Here is an 18609-nt window from a genome sequence, read left to right on the forward strand (position 1 = left end):
TTTTAACTCATTTTTATTATATTTTCTTAAAACCTGCTCCCGGTCAAACTGAGACGAGTTATCTAGGAAGAAGGGAGTATTAATTTTATTTAAGTTAAGATTAAACTAATTTATGTATATTTGTTAATATCGAGATCGGATCATTAAAGTATGGAATAATGAATAAGTTAAGTAGCTAATGATGGATATGGTGGATTGTGTGTGTCGATAATGCTCGAGTTCAAAAGTCAACCAATATTTTATAGGTCGAATTTATCAAAATTTTAAAAAATGAATTACTATAAAAAAAATGCATAATGAATGAATAGAAATATTGTAACCTGCGTTGCTCCAAAAGATGGCACACAAAACAATCAAAATAAGGCTGGCGGCTGGCGCAACAACATAATCTGATTCTCAAACGAATTGTATTAGTAATTCTAGCTGCGATGTTAAAGAGATTAGACAATGCCTAACAGCTGAAACAGCTTCATGGTCTTTCAGCATAATAAACAATGCAGTTAGATTTAAGATCTTAATAATCATTTTGACTGCATAGTACAAATGAGCATCTAAATTTATTTCCCAGCGTTTCAAATCATCTCTTCCGCTTGAGCGACTTCAGTTGATTCAGAATGTACGCAATGACTTCCTTTAGGGTCGCCTTCCTGTTTTCTTTAAAGTTCCATAGCTCCGGAACCACATAGCACCCACTCGGGTTGTATTCCTGGATTTCCTTCAAGGCTGTAGCAACTGCATTATAAATTTCTTCTCCCCATTCTTCTTTAAGGTCTACTAGCAACTCGTCGTCTTCTTTCAGCACACGCTGCATAAAGAACATGACTATTATGGAATGAATTTTGAAGAATTTGGGGAAGTTCAAAAGATGGTAAGGTCAATCGATATGAGGCATGCTAAACTAGAGACATTTCAAGTGTTTCTTATCGTTGGCTCTACAGATCCTTAATTGCTGAATGTAAATTGAAGAAAATGTCAGCTGTGTTAGGCAAACGGAGTAAAGTCATTTTAAGCTACCTGAGCATTCCCCTTGCTATCTTCAACAACTCGGAATGGTTGCCATTCAGCATTTTTTAGCTTTTCTTGCCACAAGGAGCAAAGTTCGAGAGCCTTGATATCTGCTTCTTCGGGTGGGTATCTTTGCCTGCATGCATTTTTGAAGCCTTTCTCATCAAGTTCACCCATTCTTTTTATCCCTATATTAACACGGTTGCTGCTCAGCATATCGGTTAAACCCTGAAAATCAATAAGAGAAAGATGTGATAAATATTACTAGTTACTAGAATAAAAAGGCAGTGCATGCCCTCAAACGGAAGGGAAAAGAGATTATTTTTGCTGTGCATCAGCAGATCTTCAAAAGAAAAAAATAATAAGAACAAAAATGCAATGCATGAAACTGTATCTGTGACAATCTTCTTTTACTGCTATAGCATTCATGGAAGTTCTACTCTTCTGGATGATTATAAATTAACCAGCTTGGAGCAGCATATTAGTTACTAGATGTAGGAAACTGAAAATATCGAATCAGATATTACAAATTTCATACCGCAATTAATTCCTTGCGAGCCTCTTGCAGCTCGTCATTGCTTTGGCGCTCTTTCGCAAGTAATTGCTGGTTTAGATCTTCTAGACTATCCAAATTCTCTTTCTTCTCCTGCAGCTGCTCATTCATCTGATTTATCTTCTGCTGAACAGCTGCATCATCATCACCTCCCATGTGTTTCATTACCTCTAACTTCCCTTTGAGTTCTTCAATTTCCATTTCAAGCTTTTGTTTCTCATCCAAATTTCTTTCTAGCTCAAGAACTTTTTTCAGCGCCTCTTCCTTCTCTCTCTGCACATTGAAATAGATGTTATGATATGAGATGCGATCAAAACATTTAACTGAATAATAGTATACAAGGAGGAAGAACAGTGGTATCAAAGGTCATACTTTTTGTTCTTCAACCAGCCTCAGCACATTCTCGTCAGCTTTCCTTTGCTCCTCAGAAGCCAATTGAAGCGCACTGTTTCTCATGTCATTCTGCCATAAAATAAAAAATCAGTACACCACCAATTTAGTTTCACTATAACATTGTAATCAATGATGAGAAGTATACATTACCACCAATATAGTTTCTCATATCATTCTGAAAGAAACTATTCAAAAGCAGTACACATACCAGCAATTTAATTACTCTCCAACATTATAACCAAAGATGAGTACTAGTACTACTATAAGCAGAAGATGAAGAAGAAGAAAATGAATTTGAGTTACAATGTATTCATCGGGAAAAGAAACAAACACACAAACACAAAGTCCAGATAAGTGGCAAATGTTAGAAGCAGAAAATTCAACTGTAACGTGAAGGCAATAATGCATAAATCATGACAACAAATTCATATACCAGCCTGCATAGCAAGTCATATAGAACATGCCAAAAATAATAAATTTGCATCAGCATGTGAAATGACACAAAAGACGTTCAAATTAGTATCAGAAGAGACACCAACAAAGCTCATGCTTAGATCTAAGAAGTCAACAAAAAACTGCAGCTTCATATTTGGATATGCATATATATAGACATAGTATGGAAAAAGACTTGCCTTTTTCTTCTCTTCTTCAAGTTTTTGTCTCTCACGCTCAGTTAATGCCTCACGGCTTTTCAGCTCTTTGCTCCAGGAATCAAGCCTCTTCTTTTTATTCTCCAATTCTATGTTCAGCATTTCTTGTTCATCCAAAACCCTCTTTATGTGTTCACGAGCAATGCGTTGAAGTTTTCTAGTTTCTGAAAACAAACAAGAATCAGCAAAATCAAGCGTATGTTACAAAAAAAGGTTTTTCTAATGAACCAACAGAATATAATTATGTTTGATTACGAACTGCCACAATATATTGTAATCTAAGCTCAGAGATATCCAACTGAAGTTGTGAAGGCAAGGCAGATCACATTACAGAGTAGGATATCATAACAAGCGTATGAGTAAGTTTGGCAGGAAACCAAAGTTTTGGAGCAGTGATAGGTTTTAACACAAGATTAAAACAAGTTCGCAAGATTCGCTGATAAGAGACATGCATAAAGACACCAATTTAGCAATCAGAAACCAATACGAACATGTAGAAAAACGAAACAATCCAAGATAGCGTACCTTCATAGAAGGATCGGTGAAGCTCATCTTTTTCTTCAAGCAACCTACTCAATGACAATGTCTTCTCATTGTACTTGGTCTGCAACTGATCCAAATTTTCATTCTTTAAATCGATTTCATTGACCAGATTGTCAACAATTTGGTTCCTATCCTTAGTAGCTTCTTGCACTAGGTCAGCGATTGTTTTCAGATCCCCTTTTTTTCGAAGATAGTCTCCCACAGGACCTCCTGAATTATAATCTTCTTCCCGCGCAAACCAGCCATACAGATTATTCCCTGGAGAAGTTCTTCGATCATCCCATCCTTTCTTGCTTCGCCCATTAGCTACAAAGGACTTCTCAAATTCCATTGCGTTCTTGAATCCAAACCAATCATGATCAAATCTTAGAACGGCTTGTGCATTGCGTTGATGGTCATCCCAGAACATCTCAATTTGGAGAGGCTTGTATCTGGAGAATTTCTTTAACCAGTAAGCGCCGCGATCAGCAGAACCACTACTCTTTGGCTCGTCTTGTATGTTGGCAACAATCCCCACCCATGGCCAACAATACAACTCGTTCTTCTCAGGTTGAGGAGCGGGTATAGAAATGGAGGGTTGAGGCATGGGCTCGGCCTCACTAGCCATGTCTTTTTCGAGGAAAGTTGCCAGCGCTAGATGGTTAGCCTTCTGTTTTGCACTTCGGCTCGCGCCTTTACCTACTCCAATAGCATGTTGAAGAAGATGATTATACTGATAATCTTGTTTCTTCTTACCAGCACAGAAAGGACATCTAAGAAAACCGTTTGGGCCTTTTACTTTGTATGTACCCGCCTTAAGTAGCTCATAAGGTTTCTCTTTATACTCATTTATTTCCGAGTCACTCAAATCTGACTCTTCATCTGAGCTGCTGCTTCCCATCTGAATGACAATCATTCAACATATAATAAATACTAAAAAGACAACAAAACAAAACAAATTGAAAAAATGACGAACAAGTAAACCAGACCATAAAAGAAGACCAAATATTAAGAAGTGGGCAATAACAACATTAATCATCATTGTATTTGGGAAAAGAATGCAAGTTTGCAAGCTTGCATGCTGCAGTTTTGTAATGTAGAGGTTAATGGAAATTTATTAATGATCTGGTCATTTAATAAAAAGAAATGGAGCAAGAGACAAGCCTAATATTGCCGAGTCGAGTGTACATAACCAAATGAAACATTAGACAGATCCTAAATTTCAATGTGTATTCAGGAATTGACCAAAAAAACAGAGAGAGCATAACTTGTCACTTATGACTTATGTAGAACAAAAACACGATTCACAAAATCAGCACTCAAATAAACTGCTTCTGATTCTTCATTACTGCGATACACAATTTTCTAAACCAAAGCGTTTTACTAGTAGATCATGGCTTCTCAAGTGTAAAACCTTAGGAGGATAAGAAATTGAATAAGGTATAAATTGATGATACAAAACCCAAGGATGAAGTAAAGGCCTACGAAATATGAGACCTCTAGCACATGAGATTAGAACTAGGTTAACCAGATACTAACGCGGTTCCAACAACACCTCAGGACAAGAACATACTCGAGCAACATTACTCAATACATACACATTTACAGTATATTTCGACGGAAAATTCATAAATGTCATTTATTTCCATGGGATCTAGGAAGTTTCGTGAGATTATTTCTGAAGTAAAACATGCAGTCGAATCAGCTCAGACAAAATAACAAACATCACACAGAAAGAATTATCACCTTGTGAGAGTGCTCCGGTGGATCGGGTGACGTTTAAGGTGGAGAATTCCGACGCAAAAGGAGAATAGCCGGAAATCCCACCCTAGAGTGAGAGAAATCGAATTGGGCGGAATTGGGAAACTATGAGTGCCAACTTTAGTTTTTAGGTTCAGGAAAAATGGAAATAGCAAGCAAGGTAATATGAAGTGGGACCCTCTGCTCCTTTATTTTTTTATTTTTTAGTTTTTGATTCGGTTAGAGTATCTCCAACAAGGAGAGGTAAACGAAAGAGGTATATTATACATTTACCTTCTCAAAAAGTGAAATATATCTTTTCAAAAAATAACACATTCCAAAGAAAAAAAGGTATATAGGAAGGTATATCATTTTTTTAAAAATAAAATAAAAGTACAAATGCATTAAAAAATATAAAATGTAATACCTTCTCAAATACCTTCCCCTTGGAGAATGATTTTTCATCAAAAGAAGGTAAATATGGCAGTTATGAGATTTTACCTCTTCATTGATGGAGAGGTAAAGATACCTCTTCAAAATAGGATAAAGGTATAATAACTTCTCAAATACCTCTCCCCTTGGAGAATAATTTTTTCATAGAAAAAGGTAAATATGGTAGTTATATGAGTTTACCTCTTCATTTGCCTCTTCCCTTGGAGATGCTCTTACAACATCAAATTTCTGCCAACGCCGTGACCATTTCATAGACGTCTGGTGCTCAAGGACTACGGACTACCCATCATAACATTAATTATCACTACAATTCCTAATTTACTTGATATCGTAGTAATTTTTAATTTTTAGTATTCCTTCCGTTCCAAGATATTAGACTCATATGAATTTAGGAGGTGTTGTTTAGTAGTGTAAGTGGAGTTGGTAGTAAAGTAAATTTTTACCATAAATAGAAATAGCTCAAATATATTAGGACAGTTCAAAGTGGTATATGAGTCTAATATCTTGGGACGGATAATTTTTAATTTCCGCAGTTTATGAAGTTAATCCAACGCTCTTTTCAAATAGGTCCATTTCATCATGTTTCGTAGTAGTTTACACTGAGCTCAGCATTTCATTTCAAAATTGCACTACATGTAAAATTTGAAATAATAAGATGCAAACACAAGTTTAATTTACAATGTAATCTATTTCAAGGTTCAGTTTTCAACGAAGAAGAAATCTCCGCAACTGCTTCCCCAACCGTTAAATACAGGCCTTCCGACCCGAACGACTCCAATATATTGGAAAATTGTAGTTTCTCCATCACACCACCGACCAGGTTTACCAGCACCAGCTGCACGGCCGTAACAGGATCACTAACAACGTTGGGAAACTACATGACTTGTAAAATACAAGTGCAACGTATGAACCGAATGCTTACCTTGATTGATCGTAGATTGAGCATCCTCCGGAGCTCGGTGATCAGATCAATCCCACTTGTGTCTATTCCTGTCACGGCTGCTCATGAAACGAACACAAGGGCCGGTTGAGAAAAGGTTCGTGATTTTTTTAACCAAACACCACAAATATAGCTATATAAACACATGAAGTTACCGGTCATATCCAGAATCACACATAATATGTTGCTGCTGTTGTGTAATTCCAACCATTCTTCCTCCTCACGAATCCATCTCAAAATCCTGCAGGTTTTTGGAACATGTTTCAGTTCTACCAAGTTAAACACATAGGCATGCGACGGGTTATATACTGACCGTTCTTGCAAGTAAAGTGAGTTCGCAAAGAAGATAGGCGCCTCGACTGCAATGATGAAAAAAGACGGGATCCTCACGGCCTCTTTGTATCTGGTGAGGCTCTGATACACTTTAGTTCCTGGAATGTTGCCTAAAGGCACCGTGTTAGGCCTACTGACATGCAGCAGAATCTTCAACACCGATACCCCAACCTATAATTCATGTCAATCGTGTATGAGATCCGTAGCTTTCTTTCCACAAGAGTGTGTAGTTTGATGGAGATCTTACTGCTATAGCAAGGCCAATAGGCACTGAGATGAACAGAACTCCCAAAAATGAGCACAATGCAGCCAAGAAATCGAGTTTGTCCACTTTCCAAATCTCGTAGGCGCCTTTGTAGTCGATTAGGCCAACCACAGCAGTTATGATGATTGCTGAAAGGATCAGGTTTGGGGTGTAACGAAACAGTGGCATCAGAAACAGCAGGACTATCAGAACAGCTATGGCCATCACAATATTCGACACCACTGTCTGTGCTCCTGCGTTGTAGTTCACTGCTGAACGTGAAAATGATCCTGAAAAACACAAAACCCCCAACATTATCTTGTTTGTGTTGTGTTCGTGTCAAAAAACCTGCGAAGAAAAATGCTACCTGTAGTGACATAACACGAAGTGCAAGAACCAGACATGTTCATTAGGCCAATGGCCATCATTTCTTTGTTACCATCAACTTGGTAGTTTTTCAGCGCTGCAAATGTCCTTCCAACTGCAATTCCTTCCTACACGAGAAGACCAAATCATTACTTTCACCATGCTACATGTTTGAAGGAGAAACACTGGCTGGAAAGTAGAGACCTTACTGTTAGAGAAAGTATTCCGGTGATGAGACCAGTTTTTATTGCTAAGCCTATATAATGCCCGCTGAAGAACAGCATGTTGACCGATGGTGGATTTATGCCCTCAGGCAACTTCCCTATCTGTAGATATAGATATTTTTTACATAAAATGGCCTAAAAGTTCACACACCTCATCATTTATTTGGGAAGCTGACTCATTTTCTTACAGTTTGGACGCCGTGAAGCTTTGATTTGAGACCGGCTACTAGAGCAGTAGACAGAATAACTAATGTTAATGGCGTAGCTGCTGAAATCCAAAACAATTTTGGATATATTATGCTCTGCAATCGATGTTAACATCATCAACGAAACAAGTGACACGACTCACAAATTACACTCGTAATAAGATATTAGAAAACTTACAATTTGCCTTGTGACAAGTAATATAATCAGAAAACACACTCCCATGACTATTGTCTCCAATGACCACTGCAGAGGTGAAGTATCTCTAGAGTTTAGGCATTTGCTGAAAATTGATGTATAATTAATTAATTATGTGGTTTTAAGTTTTAGCCAAGATCATTCGCTATATTAATTTCTTTTTGGTGTGATGTCTAGCAAGATTGATTACTTTTGAGCATGGTTATAAGGCATCCAACAAAGCCGACATTGAAAACCTCAAAACATGAAAAAACAACATAGTTTAATTTGTCTCGTTCTTGAAAGTCTCTACCTCTTTTTCCTCATGAATGACAGAAGATAACACCGGGATTAGTTGCATCTTGTTAGTGAAATGAGTTATCCCAAGTAGGCCTTTTAGCTGTTGCAACGCAACAATGACTGCAGCACCAGCCATGAATCCGACTAGAGTTGCCTTGGACAGAAAGTCAATGATGAATCCTAATCTGCATATCACACAGTTGATCAAACTCTCAGCACACAATTTCAAAAATTTGATATAGAAACACACTCTTGAGTTTGATCAATGCACATTATCTCCATGCTTGCTAGAAAACCTCCTAAACTATTGAAACCATTGAAACTATATCAAGACTTTTGCAGCTGCCAGCTATTTAAGCCTTAGAAATCACAGTTGATCAACATCATCATTTTTGCAAAAAAAACTCTCAACATTTTGAAACTAATGCTCGAATGAATTATCCAACCTTAGAAAGCCTAGAGAAGCCTGGAACACCCCTGCGAAGAATGTTGCTGTAAGAGCTAGTTTAAGGTAAAGAGCCGGCTGCTCTTCGTCGGAGACAGTTTCGCGGAGCATTGTTCCCATCACAAGAGATGCAATGGAGACAGGGCCCACCGCAAGATGTCTAGAACTCCCAAGAACAGAGTATATCAATGGCGGTACAAAACTTGAATCTGCATGCTTCAACAAATTATGGATCAGCTGTTTACAGTCAAAAATTCACAACATTAAATTACTTTTGACACTCACAGAGTCCGACAATTGGTGGAAGATTCGCCAACTTTGCATAGCTAATCCCCTGCATCGATACACAGCAAACTATTTACCAATTAATCTGTTAAAAGTAAAATTCTCTCAATTTTTAGTCAGTACATTTATTTTCTAAATTATAACGAAATAGAACAAAAGCAATTCGCGGAACTTTAACGCTACCTGTGGAATTGCGAGGCTGGCAATCGTGAGGCCGGAGATGATATCAGATTTGAGAAGCGTGAGAGTATAATGTGGCGCCCACTGAAGAATGGGCAGGAAATACTGAAGGCCTAAAACGAACTTTCTAGACAATGTTTGATCCTTAAACTTGTGGAGTGGATCGTCGGGGAAGAAAATCTCCGAGAGGCGGAGCTGGAATTTCTTCGCGGTGCTCATCGGCGGCGGCATGCGCACGTCGAGCACTCCCGTCCCTGACATTGGCATCGCGTACGATGTCGACGCATTTTCTGCGTTTATTGCCATTTTTTTCTATTTTTCTACAAACCATGAAATTTGAGGTAGATGATTTTCAGGGATTGATTGAGAGAATTATTTTTTTTATTCTTTTTGCAGGTTTGAGGCAGTTTTGAGATGAAAACTCGCCTTTTTTTAGTAGATTTTACGTGGACTCTTGTTTTTCCCCATGAATTAAGGAGATAAACAGTATTTTTAAATACAGTTTAAGATTACGAAAATAAAATTATGATGATTTTATAGATAAATCATGTAAATAAATTTCATATGATATGGGCCTTCTTCACATTGCTGATTATCTCATGTTTTTATGTTCGTAGGTTTTTCTAGATTCGCATTTTTATATGTTAAGAGCATCTCCAATGGACGGACTTCCCCGACCCCCTTCCAATCGCCCTTCCCAAATACACCCCCTGCCACGTCATAAAGACTTTTCACCCTCTTGCCACGTCATAAGGACTTTCCACTGCACAATCCACCCTTTCCATCGTCCTTTCCGCGCGGACTTTCCGCAATTAAAAAAATTCATAAATTCACAAATATTCAATTTACGTTACGGAAGTCAAAAAAATTCACACATTCACAAATATTCAATTTAGAGTTTTTTCTTAAAAAAAAATAAAAATTAAAATATCGGACGTCCGCACATCGCCACAATGGCGGACGTCAGCCCGCCCTTCCCGTGCCCTCAAGGGACGTCGGCGTCCTCCTCTCCATGCCACAATGGCGCCCTTCCCCGACGGACTTCCCGGAAGCCTCTCCGAAGGGAGACGAGAAGTCAGCCATTGGAGATGCTCTAAGTTGGAGAAATTAGTAGTACATGTACAGGTACTACATAGTTATCTCAAAATCAACTCAAAATTCAAAGTAATTTACTAATTTGCAGGCATGTAGTGGTGCAAGAAAACCATAATATCAGAGTTATAATCTTATACTACTAGACTACAAATTAATTAATTCTATAATATGGCACATATGCACTAATATTACATTGCAGGAAACTTCTCAAGATAATAATAAAAAAATCATTTATGACTTGTGTGGACTTGAAACTGGACCGTTTATCGCCGATTGTTCGCAGATTCCGGACCGTAACCACGATTCTGTGCCAAACATAATCACTGGAACATGTAGTATAAGTGACTATGTTGCAAGTGGAACAATTTTTCTGGAGTGTGATTTTGTCACTAAATTGGATCAGTAAAAAATGGCTACGGTGCCATAAATATTGATATTTACACTTCACACCCTAAATTGGCAGTATCTACCAATCAACCCCTTAGATTTCTTGAGTTTTCAAACAGATCAAATCACGCAAAATTAATGTATTGATATTCGGCAACAATCTACGCCTATAATAAATGCTTTTACTTCGCATGAGGAATATAATTGATATATTTGTCTCTTCACATTTCATTTTAGGTATTTAGGTTATTTTTCAATCACTTTCTTTACTGACAATATATTTTTTATTATTAATAATACTAATATTTTATGATGAGACTCTATTTGTTAGCATATTGACGCCTATTGATATGTTTTGTTATATGAATGGAGGGATATAATTTAGGTCCATAACAAATTTTCACATCTACTTTTATGTGTTGAGGTCTCATTTGTCTTCTTAGCCCAAAGATATGCTTCATAAATTAGTCGGATGCTCTAGTTTGATCAAAAGTTGTGAGTCTCTAATCTCTATGTTCCATTTAGGATATTTGCAATAAGACAACATTCGAAGCAACATTAGAAATTTGGATTGGATCAAGGACTTTAAAAAGATGAGATACGGTGATATCATGAATATTGGTATGTAACACAAGTTTAAAGTTTGTTTAAATGGTTTAATTGTTGGGTATCAAGCTCTACCTTGTCAATTTTATGGAGTAAAATGGAAATACTTTCTATTTTGACTTTTCTATTTTGACTAGTCCGGACTTGAATTTATTAAGAAGTTTTAAATTGAAAGGTTGATCATTCAGAGAACTCAAGTTACTAGAGAGTAAACAAATTAAGGTCAATTTAAATATCTAAAGTGAGGATATTATTATTTGTTAGTAACGCCTAATGTAGTGAAATACTAGGCCAAAAACGTACTACTATCATTTAGCAATCAATTTGGTTGGAGTCATAAATTAATCATAACTTTCTTACTTTAGTGGCTGAAAAAATAAACTAATTCCCATGATAACAAGGGGTGCACTATGGTGACTCCTTAACTAAAATGACAACCTAACACCATTTATATCCATTAGATCTAGTAATTGAGCGGATTGGATTAATTTATAGAAATAGAGTTCATCTTGCTTGATAGTGAAGTAAACATTGCTTGAAAGGGTATTATTGGCATTTTACCTAACTTGAAACTGATATGGAATTTGGAAAATCACGGTAATTTGGGAAACGGATTCAGAATAGATATCTCTCTCTCGCACTTCTACATTGAAAATGCATAGTCGTTTCTCTCCCCCATTCTGCAATTAAGAGCACCGATTTTGGAAAAAAAATTAACCTAGGGCGGCGGCGCTGTAATCCTTAATCAAACGGTTTCTGCAAGTCATCGATTGCCTTTTTTTCGTTTGAACTACCATCGCTGAATAGCAGTCCCAGTCGTCCGTCGATATAATTGACCTTCGTCGCCTAAATTTGCTTGTGAGTAGGATTCCGTCACCAGAAGTCATCGCTTGGCATTGCTGATCATCGTAGAAAAAAGCTTCTGATGTCGCTGTTACTGATTCCGATTGCTTGGTTATTTATTCCAATTGCTTGTGATTGTTTTAGTTTTGCTTACAATCCAATTCAATTAATTCGATTAATAAGTGCTTGTTAAGTGTGTTAGAAATGCTTGCTAAGTGTGTTGGAATTGCTTGTTAAACAAATTGCTTGTTAAACAAATTGCTTGTTCAGTGAGTTAGAATTGCTTGATAAGCATTGAAAATGTGGGTCAAAAGACATGTGTTTAAGTTGCTTACCAATAGCTTGAAATGCGCTTGTTAATACATTATTATTAAGCTATTTCGAATTGTCCGCCCGTTGAAATTGCTTGATAAACGTATTGCTTTTTTAGCGTGTTAGAATTGCTTGTTTAGAGTGTTAGAATTGCTTGTCGATATAATTGACCTTCATAGCATAAATTTGGTTTTGAGTAGGATTCTATCCCCAGATTTCATCGTTTGGCATCGCTGGTCGTCGATGATAGAAGTTGTTGCCGTCGCTGAACAGAACAAGTACGTGCTTCTGTTCGGTGGTTACTGATTCCAATTTAATTGTGATACGTTTAGTTTTGCTTACAATTCAATTCAATTAATTCGTTTGATAATTGCTTATTCAGTGTGTTAAAAATGCTTGTTAAGTGTGTTAGAATTGCTTTTCAGTGAGTTAGAATTGCTTGATAAGCATTGAAAATGTGGCTCAAAAGGCATGTGTTTAAGTTGCTTTCCAATCTTGGAATGTGCTTTTAATACATTACTACTATTTAGCTATTTCAAATTGTCTGCCCATTGGAATTGCTTGATAAACGTATTGCTTTTTCAGCATAGTAGAATTGCTTGTTCGAAGTGTTAGAATTGCTTGATAAACGTGTTGCTTGTTTAGAGTGTTAGAATTGCTTGTTCGGTATGTTAGAATTGCATGTTCAGTTTGTTAGAATTGCTTGTTCAAGCTTATTAATTGTTCCTTTAATTTTTGCTTTAATAAAGTATTGGAAATGTGTGTCAAAAGGCATGCATGTGTATATAATTTGCTTATTAATGGTTGGGAATGTGCTTGTTAATACATAATAAGTGTAATGGTTTTCGTCATGCAACACAGAACACGATTAAACAATGGTTAGAGAGAGGAAGGTAACCGCAAAAGCTGCAGAAGATGACTCGAAGGAAATCTGTAGAAGCTCAAAATAAGTTATTGGATGATGTATTGAGTACGACAACACGCCACTTTGAAGAGGCACAATAGAAGGGACCCGTTGATGCTGAAAAGATAGTTGTAGAGTACTCCGGACCTTAAATGGTGAATGATATTGTTTTAGGAGAATGAACGTCCCTGTGTTTTGTCTAAATTTTTTTTAGGAAACTAACTCTTGATGGTAAATGACTTTTGGTTTCTTTTGATGTATACATAGATAGTTTTTGGTTACTTTTTGTTTGGTGTAGACATTGAATGTTAAACACACAGAAGACATGATTTACAATAGGAAGCAAATTATGACACATTGGCAAGAAAAACAAACTCTTGTAACATATTCTGACACATTGCTAGCAAATTGCGATACAAATTTTGAGTTGAGTACAAACAACTTCAAGCACTAATATGTTAAAATCCTTGGTAATACAAAGCACTAAATGATAAATTGACATGCAATATGTGATGCAATTAAATTATAAAGAAGAATATGGAATTAATGACAAGATATGATATTTCATATAATGAAGCAAGCAATCCAACACATGCAACCAAGCAATTACATATTCTGAGGCAAGCACTATCGAATTTTTATGATAGTATGTGAAAACGCTTGTTACAGATTTCAATGCCGAGGAGTTTATCTCAACTCTTTAAGTATCTGAACTTCAATTACATATGGTCATCCGATGAAATAAAATCTTCTTCCACTCTTTTTCTCTTTTCGATACCAGGTAAGGTCGGGGAGTAGCTCTCAACTCTTTCCCAAAATCTTGCATTACAGCTGAAAACTGACATGGAATTTAATACCCATTAGCAAGCAATATCACATATATAAACAAGCAAACAAACGTACAAAATTTGTATAAAACAATCAATCAATAAATTACATCAGTCTTGGAATCTGAACTCCATGAAATTTAATTACGAATACATAAATTTCATTTGCAAACTCTTGAAATCAGAGAATTTCTTCAATGGGTCATTAAATAACGCTAACATGCAATTTAGTAAACATAAGCAAGCAACATAACATATTCCGTCAAGTTATATGCCAGACGAATTTGTAAGAATTTGTAAGGCGTAATACAAACACTCAATCACTAAATTGCACTAAGATATGAAATATAACCAAAAGAAATTCAATTCCTAATACCTAAATTTCATTTACAAGAGAAGACACAAATCCGTGAGTTCAATTACCTATCAAATTCATGAAATTCAATCGCATATCAAAATCCATGAAATGTAATAAGCAATTTAACAATCACACGATGATAAGTAATACTTACCGTCAGCGAAATCGGTGAATTGTTTCAATGAAGGTTGAAGATTTAATGATGAATTAGAGAGGTTGAATATTTGTGAGAACAAAAAAGATTGAACATCTGCAAAATTGAAAAATGAGATTGAAAATAGCAATCCATGATCTTTGGAAGAATTTACACAGATTTAAAATAGCGCTGCGAATTTTGGTGATTATTGATGAAGATTTGAAATAATATTTGCCAGAATTGAAGAAAGAGAGAAGAGGAAATGACGTAATTGAGGTTAGAGATAAAACTTAAAGGAAGATTTTCCATTTTAGCCTTTAGCATTTTTTTAATATTTTTTTATTTAAAATTGAGCCTGCCACATGGCAAGCTAAGGGTGAATCAGATCCAAAATCTAACTGCTCAGATTGGTGGTACAGTGTCACTCAAAATAGCGTTGTCATTTTAGCATCTCCCCATGATAATATCCTCTTTCTAGTACTGATGTCGAGTGCATGCAGTACTCCTAAAACAAAATACCTATAAATTGGAAAATATCATTCCTAAAGCAAAATACCGAAAAATTAGAAAATATAATTGGTACTGGTATATGGATTGAGCGTGTACGATATTACGTATAGTTATTTTCTTAGGGTGTCTCCGGTGGCGCCCCTCCACTAGCCCTTCCCATGCCACGTCAGCACCAGCCCTTCCAATTCCACTGCCACATCACTAGTCCTTCCCACTGCACTAGCCCTTCCACTATCCCTTCCCATAATTAAATTAATTCACAATTAAAATTTAAATTCACGGAATTAAAATTCGACACGAATACGAACGGGAAATACGAAAATTACAATTAAAAAATTACATAATTTTTAAAAAAACATAGTTTAAAAATATTACATAATACCCTCGGCTCTCACTCCTCCTCGTCCTCGTCCCCGTCGCCCGTGCCGCTGCCACCTCCGACGTCCCCGCCCCCGATCTCGACGCCATCATCATCAATGGGTGGCATCCTTAAATCGCGCCGACATCGGTCGACCATCTCCTTGCACAGCCTTCTCAAGACTGGATCGTGCGTGTTATACCACTTCAAAGTGATCTGCATCAGGGTCTTCGTTTGCTGTGCGCGGGCGAGGCTGTCGTCCTCTTCTCCTCCTGGGACCTTCGATTCGACCTCGTAGGACCCGCTGCAGCTGCCACTTCCCCTCGCCATCCGCTGCGCAGCCTGTTGCCCCATCGGGCAACGACGACGGCGAGAGTCTGTTCGTGGTAGCGGGGCCACTTCCTCAGCTTCGGGGAGCTCGTGCGAACCAGCACTGCTGCTGTACTCACCGGAAGAGTTGATCTTCGTCCGCTTCCAGCCCGATTCGACACCAATCACAAACTTTTGCGATTCCTTGACCACGAGAAAGGCCTCCCACTGGTCAAACTCTTTGATCCCCAACTCTTTGCTGGGGTACTGGGAGAAGGTTTGTCTCCGCACATCATCCTCAGACATGCCGCTGCTTACCATGCGCATGTTGTTTTGGTAGAGGGCGGAAAAACGACTGAGCTTAGGCCTCAACCGGAGCCACTGTTTCCGGCATTGCTCGGGGATGCGAGGCTTCGCCCCAGGTAGTTTGATGGCGCAGTAGGCGGCACTGATGCGATGCCACATTCGGTCAACATACTGGTTCGCTCCGACGTAGGGATCCTCTACAACACCGATCCATGCCTTCGCAAGCGCGGCATTTTCCCACACGGTTCAGATCGTCCTCCTCTCAGTCTCATCCTCACCCTCCTCCTCCTCTGCCCCCGTGTGTGAGGAAGAGCTCGGGACTTTGCCCTTGCCCCTACCCCCGCTCCTGGCCGTGGCCTTGCCTTTTCTCCTGCCCCTTGCATGCCCCGCCTCCTGGGGAGTCTCACGGATCGGCGATAGCCCCAGATCCTCAAAAGAGAAAGTCTCGATGCCGGCGTACTGAGTCTCCGGAACAGAAGAAGGGGAGTCATCGGCCAACAAATCTATATATGGTCGATAGACAGATTCCCTAGGCGTCCTCGGGCTCCTGTGCTGCATCGACCCACTCACCGACATATTTGGCGGCGTACCGCCCATCCCCACTGCCCCGGGCATCATCCCTCCCACCCCCGCCATATTTGGCGGCATACCGCCCATCCCCGCTGCCCCTGGCATAGTCCCACCCATCCCCGCCATATTTGGCGGCATACCGCCCATCCCCGCAGTCCCACCCATCCCCGACATATTTGCCGGCATACCCGCTGCCCCCGGCATCATCTGACCCATTTGACTCATCCAAGTGTACATATTGTAGAACATTTGGGGAGTCATCGTCGGCATACCGCCCATCCCCGCCATCTGGGGATTCATCCCCGCAAAATTTCCCTCCGATCCGATGGGAATCGAGGGTGTGTTCCCTCCGCTCGTGGTGGGGGAGTATCTATTGTACTCCATTGTAGTAGAAATGAAATTTGTAGAGAAAGAGAAACTTGTCAACACAAGTGGTGTGAATGAAATGAAGTTGGGGGAGCCCTATTTATAGAGTTTATTTAAAAAAAAAATAAAAAAAATTAAAAATGTCGGACGTCCGACCTTCGTCACAGTGGCGGACGTCCGGTCGGACGTCGACGGGAGGGGCGAGGCCATCGCAGGGGCACACGGAACGGGCGTGGGCGGCCGTCCGGCCCACTATGGCGCCCGTCAGATCGCCCGTCCGCGACGGGTGAGTGGGAAGGACACCGGTGGAGACACCCTTAGATTTTGTATGTGTGGAAACTTAAACTTCTTTTAGCAATCTTGATAATATGTTAATATTCTGTTATATAAATAGTTGAATTTGAAGACAAAAAGAAAAATGATAATTAACCATTTTGAGCTGGTAATAACCCTATCCACCTTATTGACACGTACAATTTTCTTAGATTTCTTATATGTACGTTCAAGTATGTGCGTTTATCACTACCCATTTAATTTAATTAACACGAGTCTATAATTTGCTTTCTTATATTTCGTTTTACCTACCATTGATACACGCATCTAATGTGACTCCAACCTTATTCCTATAATCATATTGGCAGACTCTTTATAAAATTTTAGACATAGTAGACATTTTTATTTCAGGAATATACTCATTTTGGGCCCATATAAAATTGTGAGGGATACTCAGACGTCAAAACGTGTAGTACGTGTTTGGTTGCATGTGAGATGATTTTCAGTATTGGGCATAGGATGGAATGAATTGTAGCATTAGTCTTGTAATCTAACGATCTAAGTTAGAAATAAGGTGTGTAATGTGGCAATTGACCATTGTAACGGGTAAAAAGAGAACAAAAAAAAAAGAAACTTTAAAAACTAATGTTGTCTATTTTATTTAAAAAATCAGCTAAATATTAGGAAAAACGCACGTCATAATTGATTGAGAATGACCGGTGCTTTGCTCGCACATACAAGGGACGAAATGGCTTTGCAGGGGACTAACTTACCAAAACGCTGACCCACAATGTTGGTCACGACTGCCGCATTTTGACAAAACAGGTCGAACATCGTGTTGCGGGTGCTATTAGCTCACAAAATAAAAAATTGAGTGTTTCTTACGGCCTAAATAATGTTCATGAAATAATTCTTTACCAAATTTCTTTATTACAGTATGATATTAAAAATGTATTTCACGTATCGACGAAAGTTAAAAGAAACATAATATTTTCTTAACGTGGCCGTGTGATATCCTTTCTCTTAGAAAAAAATGGTAATCTAAAGGAAAATGGTCTATATAATTTGGTAATTATTTCATTTGTTTTTTTTTTTTTTTTTTTTAAAGTTGAGTCTATATTTACTTTACAAACTAATCTTCACTAAAAAATTAGTTATGGTTATGGTGTTTGTGAGAATTGATAAGGCCATCAATGCCTATCTATACATTCTCAAAAAGACAAATCGGTTGCTCTCTTTGACTTAATTAAGCTAAGATCTTATTTATTGACTTTGTTTTTTTAAAAAAAATATATGAAAATATTATAAATACAATAACAATTGCTACTACTATTATCAGATAAAGAGTCGACTCTCGTCACTTTCCGAAAAGAAAAGAAAAAAGAGAGAAAATGAAAATTGTATCTTGAAACCACAAATCTCACACAACTTATGC

The 18609-nt window shown here is 38.1% G+C and overlaps 2 protein-coding genes across 2 annotated transcripts; both read right to left on the reverse strand.

The window, feature by feature from the left end:
• Nucleotides 1-372: 372 nt before the first annotated feature.
• Nucleotides 373-5022, reverse strand: LOC125196123 (factor of DNA methylation 1-like). Its single transcript, XM_048094502.2, has 7 exons — nt 4870-5022; nt 3127-4024; nt 2584-2765; nt 1931-2020; nt 1544-1831; nt 1015-1233; nt 373-805 (listed from the first exon to the last, which is right to left on the reverse strand). The coding sequence occupies exons 2-7, from the start codon at nt 4022-4024 to the stop codon at nt 578-580; spliced, it is 1905 nt and encodes a 634-aa protein (XP_047950459.1). The 5' UTR covers nt 4870-5022; the 3' UTR covers nt 373-577.
• Nucleotides 5023-5889: 867 nt separating this feature from the next.
• LOC125196893 (putative sulfate transporter 3.4) lies at nt 5890-9344 on the reverse strand. Its single transcript, XM_048095553.2, has 13 exons — nt 9018-9344; nt 8835-8883; nt 8551-8758; nt 8118-8289; nt 7808-7873; nt 7612-7725; nt 7409-7525; nt 7201-7327; nt 6837-7123; nt 6570-6760; nt 6412-6497; nt 6239-6315; nt 5890-6151 (listed from the first exon to the last, which is right to left on the reverse strand). Exons 1-13 carry the CDS (start codon nt 9318-9320, stop codon nt 6008-6010), a joined length of 1941 nt encoding a protein of 646 aa, XP_047951510.2. The 5' UTR covers nt 9321-9344; the 3' UTR covers nt 5890-6007.
• Nucleotides 9345-18609: the final 9265 nt, after the last annotated feature.

This window comes from Salvia hispanica, chromosome 4 (genome assembly GCF_029641045.1).
Source record: "Salvia hispanica isolate PSC_SH4W2 chromosome 4, Shi_PSC_v1, whole genome shotgun sequence".
Lineage (NCBI taxonomy): Eukaryota > Viridiplantae > Streptophyta > Magnoliopsida > Lamiales > Lamiaceae > Salvia > Salvia hispanica.